The sequence below is a fragment of the Octopus bimaculoides genome, chromosome 9 (genome assembly GCF_046866305.1).
Source record: "Octopus bimaculoides isolate indiv1 chromosome 9, ASM4686630v1, whole genome shotgun sequence".
Lineage (NCBI taxonomy): Eukaryota > Metazoa > Mollusca > Cephalopoda > Octopoda > Octopodidae > Octopus > Octopus bimaculoides.
Genome location: NC_142936.1, coordinates 40,083,161 through 40,101,391, shown reverse-complemented (window position 1 = coordinate 40,101,391; position 18,231 = coordinate 40,083,161). Strand labels below are relative to the sequence as shown.

The 18,231-nt window shown below is 33.7% G+C and overlaps 1 protein-coding gene across 5 annotated transcripts in view; it reads right to left on the bottom strand.

The window, feature by feature from the left end:
* LOC106869101 (endoplasmic reticulum aminopeptidase 1) overlaps positions 1-18,231 on the bottom strand; it is a 1,176,109-nt gene that overhangs the window by 37,122 nt on the left and 1,120,756 nt on the right. For all 5 annotated transcript variants that reach the window (XM_089357447.1, XM_089357445.1, XM_052970645.2 and 2 more), the window contains exon 16: positions 5,011-5,115. In XM_089357447.1, coding sequence (XP_089213573.1) covers positions 5,011-5,115 — 105 coding nt within the window. The remainder of the gene's footprint in view (positions 1-5,010; positions 5,116-18,231) is intronic.

Genomic DNA, 18,231 nt, shown 5'->3' with positions numbered 1-18,231 from the left:
GATGACTTTTCTCCACATTTCTGGGAGTGATGCTTGTGGCAGGTCTTCCAGATCACTCATCATCTTCCAAGGATGTTCTTCCACTTTTGAAGGGCCTGTGCTACTCAAAACATTGTGTACGACCCATTACCATCTTGCCATAAGCTTGTTGTAGCATGCTCAATGTTTCTGTAGTAGACTTCCCAAGTTTAACGTAAAATTTCACGTTGGCTCTTTGTTCCAACTTCTTGTCCATGACAAAAATCGCAGACTACAGCATACATATGATTACAAAAACACAAATTTCACAACTTGCAAAGTAAACACAGCAATATCACTCAGCAAATAGCCTCATGAAGATGACTGCTAGCTCTCACTGCACATGCAACCATGTGCTGTCATTTGTTGGTATGCTATAGAACTAGTCCAGAAATCTTTTGATAGAATAAAATGAAATAAACCTGGAAAAGTGAAATTGAAAGAGCATGACTTGGTTGATATGTAGCACTGATTCCTAACATAAGGCACAAAACCTCATATTTTAGAGGATACTTTCTTTACTCATTTAAGACTGACCCAAACTTTGGATTGGTATTCAATTTTATCTGTGCAAAAGTATGAAAGATCAAGGGAATCTTAGTATTATGTGAAATCAGAAAGTAAAGAGCAATGACAATATCTCACAAGGCATTTTGTTAGACAAATCGACTGGAAATGTTGATCCTGACTGGATGGAGAGAATTTGTGTTTAGCAGAGAAAATTGTGCTAGCATGGGCATGTGATATGAAGCCTCAATGAGTACTGGATTAGAAATTTATAATACAAAGAGAAGACATGGGAAGAATGGTAATACTCAGCCTAAAAGAGGTTTTGTCTGCTATTATAATTCCATTTATGTTGAGAATGCTTAATGAGAGTGCTAAATTGACCCCAGTCCTTGACCAATATTTTATCAAATTTATCTCAACTTGCAACTACACTAGCACTTATATTTGCCCAGTCATAAGCAACTGTCTTACAAAGGATATAAGAACTTTTCCAGTACTTTAAAAGCCTGGAAAGGATAAAAGGCAAAGTTGACACCGTGAGGAAAAATCAAAAAGGTGGATATTGTGTTACATAGTCAACACAGCTGACAAAGAAAAAAGTGTTAAAATGATGATGATAATTGGTGTAAGAAGAGTGAAATAGCTTTTCCTCTCCTTCATGGAAAAACAATTTATTCCACTTCTGAACTATTTACACTTAGTAATTGTGAATACAGACCATCACTAGTGCCTTTGGATGCTACTATTTGCTTTATTGTATATAAATAGTTAAAGAAAACAACTATATCAACACAGGAATGATAAAGACAAAGGAGGCAGATGATATTACCACTAATAATAAATATAGATTATGTGCTTAGAATGTGTTAGAAATAGAGAAGAAAACTATAAATGGATTAGGAAAAGTTGAAGAAATAAGGGTGAATTACAGAACAAGACCACCATTATTGTTGAGAATGGAGATTATAATTGACAGTGAGTTGTGTTAATGCTATCTAGAAATGTGATACAATTACATATCACTGACACTATTAATATCTTATATGATAGTGGTGCAGTTGTTGAAATATTAGGGTGCTTGATGTAAAACTGAAACAAAGAAATATTTTCACACAAAATCATGATTAAAAAAGATGACAATGAGAATAGGGGAAGAGAGATTAAAAAAAAACATCAGAATCATTATCATTTAATTTGAAGTAAGGTGATTGTCAAAAGCCAGATCTTTGAATCTGTGATACAATCATTATGCTAATAATTACATGGTAATTAAGACTATTTAAGACAGTCACCAGTTTAATGTCAAGGCTTGGTTATTCAGTTGATTAAGACTTCTGAACATAAAAGCATCATGTGAGACTATTGTTTTTCAGAAATGAACTTAGTTCGATACAACAATGACATCACTAATTAACAATTACAAACTTCCACTTGATGACCCAGAAATATAGAAGTTTGGCTGTGATTCTTTACTGCTGTGGCCAAAACAAATCCTTTTGAATACTAATTAGATAAAAAAATACAGATTTATATTTTTATCAGAAATAGATATGGTGTTCATTGTAAGTTTTGGTAATGGGGTAACACCTGGTATTTTAAACAAAGAATTTTGGTGGTATAAAATTTATAATAGTGACATGAGTTTGTTCCAAAATGAAATTCATAATTCCTGAAAGAGTCAGATATTGTTATGACAGCATTAAAATTGGATTGAATCAATTCCAAATTATTCCAAGAAATTGGTTCTGTTCATTTTTGTTATTTTGATATAGATACTAGAAATAATAGATGAAGTGCAGAAGTTGATGAAAATTTGGATAAAACTCATAGATGGCATGCAAACATTAGAGCATCAAGTAAAAGCTTCAAAATATCTTCAGTTGGGTAATCCAAAACGCTATGCCTATGTCAAATACATTCAACAGTTTTAAATGATTTCTGAATCTCAGTGATTGATGGAGATGTGAAGGTGATGTTGAGGATGTCCCTGTTGGATATTGATTGAAACATGAAAAAAATATCTGATTTTATGTTGCCTCCTGGATATAATTCTGCACCATCAGACTGACCAGCATTTGGTAAAATTTGCGTCAAATATGGAAAAGAAAGATTTCTTTTTAGGTGGTTATGTAAATCTATACAAATAGTTAATGAAATTTAAAATGAATATTTTACCAGTTTTTATGTAACTGGCATGAAAAAATAATGCAGTGGTCAATGTGAAACTCATTAATGTTAAGGTGCACATGGTGATAACAGCAGTCAGGTAACTTGTCTTACCTGATAATTTCTGGACAGATTTGAATAAATGAAAATTAAGAATATATGATCTAATACTAAAACAATTTGATGGATCACACATTGAAATTTTAGGCAAGTTTGATGCATTAGTGGAAACCAATAAGAACACAGCATTATCGTTTCTGACTTAAAAAGAAAATAATCATGGCTTGTTTGCAATAAATGTGGATGGGTCATCATTAATTGATGAGATTGAAATCCCAGGATATTTTGGGAGATTAAGAGATTTTAAGACTACCATTCTTTTCAAAGGAAATACTAAGCCATGTTATTTTGAAGCCAGTCCATTACCAATATACATTAAACTTGTTTTTCTTATGGGACAGATTCAGGGTGGCAGCTGAGAGGATTGAAAGTGTGTGTGTGGTGGTGGGACAAATTGCCACATCTGATGAAATTAGATGCTTTTAAAACATTTTAGCCCTTTTGATACCAACCCACCCGAGACCATCCCTGATTCCATGAAACAAGTTTACTTTTTTAAAGTGATCTAAATTAAAACCTTCCATCAAAATTTCATGTTAATGTTATGTTCCAAACACCAACTTGATAATGGTTCCACATTTTGGCACAAAGCCAGTAATTTCTCAGAAGGAGTAAGTTGATTACATTGATCCCAGAGCTAGACTGGTACTTAATTTATCGACCCTGAAAGGATAAAAGGCAAAGTTGACCTCAGCAGAACTTGAACTCAGTACATAAAGACAGAAAAAATGTTGCTAAATATTTTGCCCAGTGTGCTAATGATTCTTATTTCTTTATTGCCCACAAGGGGCTAAACACAGAGAGGACAAACAAGGACAGACAAATGGATTAAATCGATTATATTGACTCCAGTGCGTAACTAGTACTTATTTAATCGACCCCGAAAGGATGAAAGGCAAAGTCGACCTCGGCGGAATTTGAACTCAGAACATAACAGCAGACAAAATACTGCTAAGCATTTCGCCCGGCGTGCTAACATTTCTGCCAGCTCATCGCCTTGTGTGCTAATGATTCTGTCAGCTCACTGCCTTTACTAGCTTAATGATAATAAAGTTTTTTTCCTAAATTCTTCATTATTTTCAGAATTAATTTAAATATAAGTAATATATATTTCAACAGAAGTATGATAACAAAATGATTAAACTCATCTAACACTATGGCAAATAAAGAAAACTTATATGAATGTAAACTCCATTTTCCTGAACAAAGAGAAGAGAGACAAAAAATTGCACAAATAATTTTGTATGTGCATGTGTGTGTAGTAGAGGGTTGGCATTTGTCATTTTGTGATGCATTCCATTAAACTGTTATCAGCTGCAAAACTGTGGAATCTATGTTGTTGGAAATGACAAGTTATCCTTCATCATGATAATGTATGTATCAGTGCCAAAATCATTGAAAGTCTACACAGAGATCATAAAAAAGGTTGAAATTAGAAGTAATGTGTCCAGGTGATGATGAGAATCAGGAATGAAATGTATGAAGCTATCTGGTTTCTACTAGAATAGAACTGAAATTGTGTCACATATTGTGTATATGGTCATAAGAAATTAAAGCATGGATAACATATCCATATATCACGAAATTAGAAAAGTTCTTTAAAACAGTTACAAATATCGGATATAGAGAAAAAGCACAGAAGCATGGAACAGCAACAGGCACAATTAATTCAGGTTCTGAATGCTAACATAAGGAATATGGATGGTAAGGACATAAAAATCTAGAAGTCAGAGTATGTGTGTGTTTGTTAATGGGATATTTCTCTTCTTTCTGCCTCTTAAATAAAGAAAATTGTGATTAAGAGTATTTTGGTAAGAATTATGTTTTGTTTTTATGGGTATCTGATTTTTCAATATCTCGCATGTCCTCAGTGTTGTCTTAAGGCATGAGAACTCTGGACAGCTGCCCAATTCTGATCTATGTATGGTGTTAATACATAAACACTATATGATGCAGTGCATTGATTTGCCTGGGGCCTATAATATTGTTGAGACATATTCTGTTTTTAGAACAATAGAGAAATTTGATTGCTATTTCTGATATGTCAGGTATCAGTAGCAGCTAAGATGCTTTAGATGTAGTTGTTTGCTTATATATACATGTTACAAGGTGTGAATGTGTGTATACACGTGTGTTAATGATGTTATAAGAAAATGAAAATCAGTCATTAAATCAAACAATGCAATCAAGTTTTACCTTTTATTGGAATATCGCCACAGATCAAAGATTGCTTTTCCTTTATCCAGAGTTTCTGTGTGTTTCAAAACAATGGCACAATTTAAAACCGAAGATCGCAACATTCTGTAAAATTCAAGAAGAAACATGATTGCATAATAATTCTAAACTGAACACTTACCACACACACACACACACACACACACACACACACACACACACACACATATGTGTATATGTGTATGCATTTGCTTACATCAGCAGTCACTTATACAAAAGTGTGGTAGACAGTATTGTTGTTAGTTTCTTCTGTCAACAAATTGTCTAGACACTTTGTGCCTCTGACGCTGTGTAGAATAATAGATTCCTAACTTGATAAAAAGGTAAGGGTTAGTGTCATATTCACCCAACCCATGCAAGCATAGAAAAATGGACATAAAAATGATCAAACAATGCAGATAGATAAATAGATATTTTGGTCACTGCTGTAAGGAATTAGTAATAATGGTACCCTCCTTCCATGTGACGAATGGAAATAACCGAGTAAAGTGAAGTACATGATGTACCAGAGCACGTAGTAGTTATTTGAGATAGTCATGTCTGTACTGGTTTTACTAAGTATACTGTATACCAAAGTGGGCGTTATAACAACTCAACATTTTAAGGATTATAACAGTGGTAACAAGGATTTAAACAACTCTCAAGGAATTAATAAACTTGACAAGGAATTAACAAATCAAGAAGAATTAACAACTCATAAAAGTTTTGCTGTGTGAATTTTACAAAAAAAAAAAAACCCTAAAATTATGGAAAATTTGTTGGCTGGTTTGCTTGAATTGCAAAAACAGCAACTGAAAGAACAACAACTGCAGCAGCTACAGCTGCAAGAACAACAACAGAATCAACAACAACAACAAATAATATTACAGCAACAAGTACTGCAATTACTGAAGTCATCAGGAAAGTCAGAGCTCAAATACGAACCACACAAAGGAGTTACCTTCGAAGCATACTACAAAAGATATGAGCAAACCTTCAAGAAAGAAAAATAAAGACTAGGACGATGAAATGAAAATGCACTTAATCTTGAGAAAACTGGTGGCAAGAGAACATGAACAATATGGTAAATACGTACTCTCAAGAAAACCTTTGGTCATAAACCTTAATGACACAATAGATATATTGAGTAAAATTCTCAGTGGAAAAAGCTCATTGTTCAACAAAGATGAGGAATACATCACATATGCTGGTAGAGTAAGCAGGGGATGTGAGAAGTTTAAGCTGGACGTATTAACTCCAGATATGTTCAAATGCCTGATTTTTTACACAGGGACTTACTGCCATGAAGGACACAGAAGTTAGAACTAGAGTTCTCGCAAAGCTTGAACAAAACCAGGAGGTAACCCTACTACAAGTGCCAGAAGAATGTGAAAGGATAATCAAATTAAGACAGAACACAGAGGAAATCGAATGGAAAGATTGTTTCCAAGTAAAACAAGTGCAAAATAGTCAGAATAGAGATAAAGTGTTTTCTAAAAAACATGACAAAAAGCAGGAAATAAACCCATGTTTTGCATGTGGTGGTATACACCCAAGGAAAAACTGTCCATTTAAGAAAGCGGAGTGCTTTCATTGTGGTAATATTGGACATATAAAGACGCACTGTAGAATGAAGATGACAAAACATCAGAAGAAAGGAAAAAGAATAAATGGTATGTCATTGGAAGAAGCTGATGATATAATGATGAGGAAAGTCATGAAGGTGAAAATCAAAAATACAAGCATTAAAATGCAGTTAGACACTGGTAGTGATATCACCATTATAAACAAAAATATAAAAAGAAAACAAAAAATCTTGGAAATATGTTGGTAAGTCAAATTTAATTAAATCAAGAAAGGTAGCACATAGTGTTATGGGAAGAAGATTATATTTTTTTGGTGAATTTATATGTAATGTAACATTTTGAGGTCAAACAAAAAATAGACAAAGATGTGTATTAAAAAGTTCACTTAATTTATTCAGCACAGAGTGGATGGAACTATTCAAAGTATGGAATATTCCCATAAGTGTTTTGTGTGGAAATATAGTCGGTTCAGTTGTAAGTTAGAATGCAGCTGAGAGACTGAAACAAAAAATTGTAGTAAAACAGAGTGGAACACCTATATATAAGCCAAAATGAAATGAAAAATTTCCCATGATAAAAAGTAAACATTGTTCAAGAGTAGATGTTCCATGGTCGAGGCTACACATCGATTTTGCTGGTCCTTTCAATGCTTCTTACTACGTAGTGGTAGTTGATAGTTTCTCAAAATAACTAGAAATTTGTAAGTGCAGAAAAACCAACCTCCTCAGCTGTGATAAATTTTTTATATGAATTGTTTGTAAGATTTGGCAGCCCAGACAGGATAGTGTCTGACAATGGAACGCAATCTGTGTCTAGTGAATTTTAAAAATTTTCTGAAACGTTCATGGTAGAACATATAACTACAGCCCTATACCATCCCAGATCTAATGGACAGGCAGAACGTTTTGTCGATACCTTGAAAAGAGCCCTTAGAAAATCAAATAAGGAAGCCACGGATGAGGTAGCTCTACAACAATTTTTTAGAGTGTACCATGTGACACCAAATCTGAATACACCAGCAGGTAGCTCACCAGCAGAGCTGATGTTTGCAAGGAAAGTAAAATCAGTCTTTGATAAATTGCTACCTGGCAAGAAAAGAAAAGGTGCCTCAGAAGACATAGCAAGATTCTTTAAAATTGGCAAAAAGATGCTTATGAGGGCATACAAGAATGGAAAGCAGAGTTGGGAAGATGGCGTAGTTACCAAATGCATAGGTAAAATGATGTATTAGATAAAAAGTAGAAAAGGCATACAAAAGAGACACAGGAACCAACTGAAAAAGAGATTCGTGGAAAGCGAACCAAAAAAGGAGGAACCAATGAAATGGTTGTACAATATGTTCCAAGTACCAATGCCTCTGCAGGTTATTGAGCCCAGGCATACAAGAGAGAGGAAAAGAAAACATACAAAGTTCCTGAAAATAGATGTCAAATGCAAAAAATATTAAATTGTATGAAAACAAAAAACACAAAAAAGGATAGTGGGGTGAATAAAAGAAATTATTGCTGAATAAAGAGACACTTCCTTAGAAAACTTTAAAAGGGGAGATACTGTTGGGAATTAGTAATAATCGTACACCCCTCCCACATGACAAATGGAATGACCTAGTCACTGTAAGTAAAGAGAAGTACATGAAGTTCTAGAATACAAAGTAGGTGGTTAGAGATAGTTGTGTCTTTACTGGTTTTACTAAGTAAACAGTATACCAAAATGGGTGTTGCAACAATCCAACATTTTAAGGATCATAACAGTGACAAATAGCAATCATCATCCACGTTATCATAAATAAATTAATTCTACTTCATGCATTGAGTAATCTGTCTTGTGTCTGTCCTTCAAAATGTAAATGTCTATATAAATAGAGACACATATACACATACACATATACAGGGTAAGGCAAAAGTTACATACTATAGGTGTTAATTAATTAGTAATGTTTTAAATGTCTAATTTGTTCTATTTTCTTATTTGCAGAAAAAAATTTGATGAAGTAAGATGGGTATAAAACTTATGAAGGATGATCATGTTACCTTAGTGTTCATGTATGGGAAAGCAGGTGCTACTCACAGATCTGTTACAGAGGAATTCAACAGGCAGAATCCACACTGACTTCTAGTTGATAAGTCAACTGTTGAATGCTTAATCAATCGTTTTAAACAAGCTGGTAGTGTCACTGGCCACCCTCAAAGTGGCATACCGAAAAGTGCAGTCGATCTAACATCAATGGTGGTTAATGAATCATGTGCGCACAGAATTGAAATGTGTTATGAAAAGGAAGTGGGGCATTTTGAACAGCACATATAACAATTAAATAGCTAGCAAATAGAATTTTCATGTGTAATTATACATTTAATAAATTGTCCATAGAGTGCGTGACTTTTGCCTCACTCTGTATGTGTATGTGTTTATAGACACAGACCTTGCCATTTCGTTCCATGAATGAAGTCAACTGCAAGTATTGAGTCCAAGTTGCTGGTTTGAGAATAATTTCCACAAAGTCACTCTCTCTCTCTCACATACATACATATATGTATGTGTGTATGTACCTATGTGTAAAGGCTTGTGGCCTTGTGGTTAAGGTGTTGGGTTCATAATCCTAAGTTCGTAGGTTTCAATCCTGGGCTAGGCAACATGTCTCCTTGTGAAAAGGCACCTTATCCCATCTTCCTCTAGTCTACTCAGCTGTAACGAATACCAGCCAACTGGTGGTGCATCGCACCTCTCTCTCTTTCTCTCTCTCTCTCTCTCTCTCTCTCTCTCTCTCTCTCTCTCTCCAGTTGTCACATTTTCAATGAGCTGCTTGGTCAACTATATGAGGGTTGAGAGTGTGTCTGCTTGTGAATATATACACACCAAGAATTATCAGCAAAAATGCAATACATGCTACAAGATCATACCTGCTTGTGAGTGATGGCTATGGTTTATAATTATCTGTGTTTATACACATACACACGCACCTATACATGTAAGTTCTTTGTAGTAATTATTGTCAAATTCAAATAAACTAAAAAAAGACTACACCCTCACTCACAAATATCATTTTATATAGCTTTGGGTCAATCCATATCTGTTGGTTTCCCATACAATTTCCATTCCATCTCTGTAGTTTCCATTCAGTTAATGGAATTTGTATCAAAGCCCATTGGCTGGATTTTATATGTACAACCCTGTCATACACTATGACAAGCTGATTCTACCAGAGAAATCACATTAAGTGTACACATGTTTGTGGAATGCTTAACCTCTTACTTGCTAATTCCTGAGCAGGTAATTCACCATAAAATAAGAATGGGAATAGAAGAGGCCAGAGTATTTTGTTTTGCTGATCAATCTTTGATCTGGTTTTCATAAAACCCAGATCTATGAAAATCTAGATATTAATGATTGTGCTCAATTTTGAGAGTAATTTATAAAATAAACCTTAAGTCAGATAGGAACTGAACCCAGAATCCTGAGTTAAGGAGATACTTAAAAGCCTTAGCCAAATTCTCAACTGATTCCACTCCATCTACAAACAATACTTTCTCTTCTGACTATAATAATAATAATAATCCCCTCCTCCCATAAATCTTACTCCTTACAATTTCCATTTGATGATAGTCAATCTACAATGAAATACAAGCACTAAGAGCGAGTTGAATGTATAGTATGCAAATGAGAGTGGTATGTTTGTGTATGTGTACACACACACACACACAGATATCAATATTCATTGAACAGCAGGAAACAAAATTTTTTTACTCTTTACAAAAGATAAATAATTATCTAACAAATATTTTATTTTGTCTATCAAATTTCTTTTGTGTTCTTGTTTATTTATAAAATGTACTTCCTTTTGAAGAGGCTAGTTTATTATTTTATTCCTACAAAAGGTGTGTTTACACAAACTGTAGACAGCTGTCTAATTGCTATTGTCTATTTAACTACTTCTTCATTGGTCTGAAGTCAAAAATGACTAAAACTGGCTTTGCACTTTATATATCTAAAGGTCAATAACAAAAGCACCAGAAGTATGCCCCCACCACTAAATTCTATTGATGTCACTGTACTCATTTGTTTATACCTTTTACATTTGTTTTTCTCTACTGGCATATGTTGATGGGTGTTTATTTGAGGCAATATCTTTACAGTTTTATGCTCTTCTTGTCACCAATTCTTAACTGTTTTCCAAATTAAGGATCTTTTTATTCCTCTACTTTGAACTCTCAGGCATAAAACTGAGAATCTCACCTAAGTTGTTCTTGTCAAGCATTCCCTACTACTCCTCATCTCCCTATCACTGACCTCTGCATTGCTCTTCTGGTTACTTCATTATTCTGCAGCTATGATTAAATGAGAGCAGAGCTATATATTTCATCTCCTTTTTGAACCACCAGTCATCTCTCCTTCTTTCCTATTCTAATTTTCATTGATACCCTCCACTTTTGTTTGTTACTCCTTCATTCACTCTTATGCACCTCTTACTTCCTCCATCCTTATCACTATCATCTCTTACATTCCTCCTACATTCTTGCAGCCTCCACCCATCTATAATCTCCTTAGCGCTCATCTTTGCCTGTTCTATAACTTCATTTTTATTCTGCTGTACTGCACTCTATCTGTACTACTAATTATATCACCTCCTCTCCCTGAAGCCACTTCATGCTTGCACCTACTTAAAATACTGCATTTAGATTAAATATATATTTAAAATGGTTTGTCCTCTTTCTTCTCATAATGTCCACTTCATGTTGCTAGAATAATTTAAATATGTCTACTGCACATCATATTGCTGCTCATCTTAATCATTTATCATTTCTATGAAGTCTGATGTTTTAAGATATATCTCTCCACTTCTTTATAACTTGCCACTTCTTTCCATGTTTACCTAAGTGTTTCTTTTCAACAGGAATACCATCCCAACAATATGCAGCACTTTATCAATCAGCATCCATTCTTATTTATATCCCATTTCCATAACAGTGCAGCTGTTTTAGCAGTGTATATGGGCTAATGCCAATGAAATCCAGTCACATTTGGCTAATTTGTGATTCACCTTTCACATTAGATGCCCATTTTCCTTCTAACAGTGTCACATTTCTTTAGAATTCTTCATGCAATGACTGTGTCGAAAGTAATGCAAAAATGAGCATGACCTTTCATTAACTGATATAGGTTGTTCAGTTTGCACAAAAATGGTAGTATAACCCTTCCTCTATAGTAAGTCTCCTTCATTATTCTTCAATGCAGTAATAATGATTCCACGATGCAAGCAAGGTAATAGCGGCAGTAAAGACTGGATACAACAGTGCAAACCTGAGCTTTCCAAAGAGGATTCAGGAATGGAGTTCGGCAATGCATTGCTGTTTGATTGTACTTTTGCATAGAGGAAGAGTTACTCCACTATAATACTCTTTGAATACTCTGTGACAGTGAATAAAAAAGTTAATAAATATTGCCCTTTGAATTCTCTGTGACAGTTCATAAAAAAAGTTATGCCCACTTTTGCATTACTTTCAGTATAATCTTCACACTATCAGCCTTTTACAACATGAGGCCACTTGAAAGATTTAATACTGAGAATACAAAACTTGTTTTTTGTGGACTCTTGATATTATTTAGACATTTCTTAAATATTTATTGTTCTATGTGAATGGAAGTTGAGATTTATTTCAACACACTCAATACTGCAAAAATATATTTCTAGAAACTTGACTGAAAATAAAGACAGCAAGTATATCTAAAATATCTGACACATGTGGCATAAGTATTTTGGGGTGACAAATGCATTGTTATCAAACAATAGAGGTTTGCTGACAGCATTTTTTTTTGCTTTTGATTCTCAGTTCAAGGAACAATATGGAGGAGAGAAAGGGTAGATAGCATAGTATATATTTAGATTTTAATTTTTAGAAGATAGAAAAAAATTCAGTGACCATTACATGGCTTGAAAGAGTTTCCTTGTCAGTTTATTGATATAAATTTTCCATCTTAGATGTTTATTGAGATAAAGTGGTGTAGCGTTTTGTTGATTATTTAGCCATTAGCCTTTCACCGTCAGTTTCTGTATTTAGACTGTAGTCAATAAATTAATTAGGATAAAAGTTTATGATTATTTTGTTTTTTACTATCAATGTGTGGTAATCTATTAGCTTTTTGCCAGTTTTAAAGAGACAGGAGGTTATATTTCATTTGTTTTCTTCAACATGTTTTTAATGATTTATAAATTTTTAATAGGCTTGCATCATTAACAAATTAATAAACTATTGAATTTTTTGCAGCTATTTGAAGTACAGATTCTGACTATGAGCATTTATAGTTTATTTGATATATGTTTCTGCTATATTCTGAAATTTAAAATTGATGCAGATGAAGGCATGACTGTGTGATTAAGAAGCTTGCTTCATATCCACATGGTTTTGGGTTCAATACTGGGTTAGTCAATAACTTTTTGCGTGCAATTTGCAGACAGAACTGTATAGATGCCTAGTGTGCACTTGTGTGTGTGTGTGTGTATGTGTGCGCGCGCGCGCGTGCGGTACATATACACACACACACACTTTTGACATCCACTTTTCCAGGCTCCCACAGGTCAGACAAAATTCATTGAAGCAAATTTTCAATGGCCAAATGTCCTTACAGTTACTCTTAACCAAGTACAATAATATTTCTTCATGGTCAGATAAGTTTTTATTGGAAACTGGAAATGATTGATATCACTTGTATGGAGATCACTTGTGACACTCATTTATAACTATCATGTGATGCCAAAACAAGGAGACAAACACACACATACATATTTATGATGGGCTTCTTTCAGTTTCTGTAAACTAAATCCACTCACAAGGCTTTAGTTTGCCAGAAGTTCTAGAAGAAACACTTATCTAAGTTATTATTATGCAGTAGGACTGAACCCAAAACGAACTCCTTAACTATATTGTCATGCCTGTGTTTTTGTGACCATTCATGTGCAGACATATATACACACATATGAATGTGTGTGAATGTTGACATTCTACAGCTTTGATTTCTGCTAGAATGAAACACTAGTATCTTGTTTACATTCCTTGTTGACACTGTAACTAGCTGCTCTTGGTGGAATTTCCCTTGAATAAACATCAGTGACATGTAGAAGAGTGGCTTTGTTTATTTAGCTTACTGCTGTCTTCCACAAAAAAAAAAAAATCTTTTTCAGACCTGCACATACATGTTACATGATCTATGGTCAGTATTGAGTGACAGAGGCACCTACTCCAACAATAAAGCATTGAGGGAACATTTTTGCACAGTTACTTACCTTGCTCAGGGCTATTGCTATATTCTCTTTAACAAAGTGCACACCATTTTAAAATAACAACTAAACCATGTTAACTATATCTATTTAATTAACTAGCAATTTGAATAATACAATAAATGAATCTTTTTATTGTAAGAAACTCATATCTATTAATTAGTATTATTAAACTGCTAAATCATAGCTATCTGTTGCATGTGCTGGTATGGATAAGCCCTCTGTCTCCTGCAAAATCATCCCACCAGAGCTTTACTCTCATTCAACACAGCAGCTGTAAGCTGGAAGAGGCCTCATGGTAGGCTCCATACTAGATGGCTGGATATAACTGGGGAAGATCTCCAGAGGCTTGATGTCACCTTGGAGGATGCAGAGGGGCTGGCAAAGGACCACCAGAGATGGAGAGCACTGGTGGACCTGGTTGGTTCTGCACATGACAACGGCTCTGGGAGCACTAACTTGGAATGACCTCAGCCCCATTAGATACGAATATTAATTTTACTATATACAAAAGATACAAACAATTTTACTATATACAAAATACCTTATGTATTCTTTTTCAGTACGATTTTCACAACTATTTCTTAATTATTTCAAGCTTGAAATAAATTCTAGAGGCTTCTGATTGATACATCCAGGTGAAAATGTCAGTAGCAACTTCTTCAGTTGGATTTCTTTATTCAAGGGCCTAGCAGCAACTGTGCAGTTGGGTTCTTTATCTGAGGGGGCAGCAACATGCCCAAAATATCAGCAGTAACTCTTTCAGCTGTGTTCCTTATGTAAAGGGCCCAGCAACACACCCAAATAGTTTTCCAGGAAGATATTTGATCCTGCTAGCTTTTTCTTTCTTAGACATGAAATAAACACATTTAACAAAGGAGGAAATGTCAAACAATGACATTCATGCTTTTCCGGAAGAATTGTATTAATGTAAATCTAATTAAATGGTTCCAGAATGGTAACTGAAACATTACAAACACAACTCACAAGGAATTTTCTTCTACCCATCATCAAAACACCAATATCAAAATAAATTAGAATAAATATATATTTCACTTCCACTGACAAAGCTGATGATGATGAACAAGAACAAGAATATTAACAATAACAATGATAACATAAAATGGCAGTAAAATCAATGGATACCATCTTGTAGCTATAACATTGAAAATGTTTCCAAATTTTACGGAAGAATAAACATTGTCTCAACTTAGTGTAACATTGTTCCTCTTCACTGGTTGGTTGGTTAGTTTAGTGATAAAGATGTTATTGCCAACAGTGGAAGTGATGGGGCACAAATATGGCAAAGTGTCTAAGAAGTTCACTTTGCAACTATGAAACCATGAGTTCAAATCCACTGCTTGGCATCTTCAGTGAATAATTCTTACCACAGCCTCAGATTGACTTGAGCTCTGTGAGTGAAATAAGGGTCAAATGAAACTATGGAATCTGAGCAGACTAAAGGGACCTGTAATTCAAAGGACTATTTTTGTGTCAAAGTGCTATGATGAGTCTGCTGGTGTGGCTTTTGTTTGTGTTGGTGCTATTAATAGAGTTGCTTTCGTACTTTTGTCAGCTGTTGCTAAGCCCTAGGTAAGTTTTGACTGAATGGAGACCTAGTATTGATTGAAAAGACTGGAATCAGAAGATTCTAGTCCTGATCATCACATCATTTTCTTTTCTCCTAGGCAGAGTGTATTAAGGATAGAGCTATGTTATATCTCTCATTTCCAATGGCATGGCTGAAGTTTACACCACCTGGGGATAGTCCATGAGATTTCTCCCCTCCTCTACCTCCATATCGCCCCTACACCCACCCAGCCCTCCAAAAATCACAAATACACACGAAAAATAGTGGAACTAAAAAAAAAATGCTGCCTGGGAAGTGGGGAGACTATTTTTTTATCCTGTTTTAACAATGCTAATGCTCTTTTCTCAAGATAATAAAGCATGATTTGCCTTTTAACTGCTATTTTTGGTGGATCAAGAAACTGCTTTGCAGCTTCCTCGTTGACTTGAGAGTTTAACAGTGATGGTATAAATAGCAGAGTTGATGGTATTTTATGCAATGTTGCTAATGTTGTTGGTAGTGATGATTCTTGTTGTGATGATGATGCTGATGTGGTTGTTCGAATGTCTTTCTGATTTTCCTTTTAGTTCATCTTTTCAAATTACGCATGAGTGTTTAATATTTTTCATATATGTATATATCTGTGTTCACGCATACAAAGCAGATCCTGTTTATGCATAATTAGATTTTGTGTGATAATTACACACACACACACACACACGTTGTGTATGTGTACATACATACACATTTTTCTGCAGTATTTGTCTGTTATTTCTTTTATATGTGTATTATCATTCTTTGTATATATGTCTATGTACACAGCTATATGTGTTTGCGATTTCAATTTCTTATTGTTTTGTGAAGGTGTATGCATACACACACACAAATCTGTTTTGTTACTTACACTTACATCCATGCATTTATGTGTATGTGTACATGTAAGCATGTGGTGAACTGCATGTGTTTTAGTTTATTAATGCTTAGTCTTCTTTAGAAATTTCGGTTTGTATGGGAATATAAATATTGGAGGGCAAGTATATAAGAGATTTTTACAAAGACTGCTCTCAGCTGTGAGGTAGCCAGCTACTGTAATGTATTTCTGAACTAATTTTGTACTTCAATAACAGAGGCCTGCTGTTTTGATTATTATTATTATCATTATTATTGCTGTTATTATTATTATTATTATTATCATTATTATTATTAATATTATTATTATTATTATTATTATTATTACTATTATTATTATTATCATCATTGTTGTTGTTGTTATTGTTATTATCATTATTATTAATATTATTATGATAAAATGAACAACCACTGTAATAATAACATAAAAATCTGCTAATGTATATACTTAAAAATGTCTTAGTGGAAAGGAATAGAAAACAGGAAATGATACAGTGCAAAGACTCATACATAGTAGGTCTGTATGCATACACACACACACACACACACACACACACACACACACATACACACTTCAGTGCATGATTATTTGTTCATAATCATAAACATTTTGACATATGTATGAAATATATCATTATATATGTATGTATGCATGTGTGTATATATATATATATATATATATATATATATATATATAATATACATTAGAAATATATATATATATATATATATATATATATATATAATATACATTAGAAATATATATATATATATATATATATATATATATATATATATATATATATATATATATATATATATATATATATATATATAATATATACATAATATATATATATTTATATTACATATATATAATATATATATATATGTATGTTTTGTTACTTACATTAACATGTGTCTATTACATATGTGAACATGAATTTATGTGTACATGTGTATATACTATATGTGTGTGTGTATAGTATATACACACATATATATCTTTACAATTCACTTTTCTGCGACTCGGAGTTTTATGTACATGTGATCATTCAGGCTCTCTGGCAAAATGATATGCCAAATAAAATTGTAGCTGGTTCCTGACTTTCACTGGTTTTGTACTTTTTGTTGGAGCTAGTTAAAGAGATAGGATTAATAGTTATCACCTATCGTACAAATTATGATAGCGTCTGGGCAGGGTGTCACCATTATTGACACCCAACAAATGTGGAAACCGACCAAATGCTATCCTGTAATAAAAATTGCTTTCCTAAACGCTTTACCTGGTGTTTGTAATGGTTTGAAATCTCAGCCCTTCTTTTCAGTGAATGATACTTGAATAAGGATGTATAATTTTTCATTAAGCATCTTGTAAACCTTTTTACATCACTATTATGTAAGATACAGATATACTTTCGACTTGATTGTCCTTCAGTTTCCAAACATACTGTGATAAAGAGTTACTGTTGATTCTAACCCTGAATCTGAAGCATTATGCTCACTGGTTCAATCTGCTCTTATAATTATGCATAGTGAGTCTAATATAATTTCTTTGGACATAATTATTTGGCATTGTAGTGATGTTATATTGCTATCACAAGAGACTTGATTCATTTAACAGTGTGATTCTGGCAAATATGCATTTACATGTTGGCTGTTAGAAATGATGGGTGGAAAAGTAAGGATTAGTCGGTTTTTGTTTGTGGTTGTGTTATGTGATCTGTAAAACAATGTTGTCCAAGCAGCGATAACTGCTTTTGATATTCTTTCAATTAGAATGACTGATTTATCCTTTATGTAAATGGAAAATGTCCATATCATAATGACTGAGTTTCTAGCTATCTTAGTTTCTGCATCTATACCTT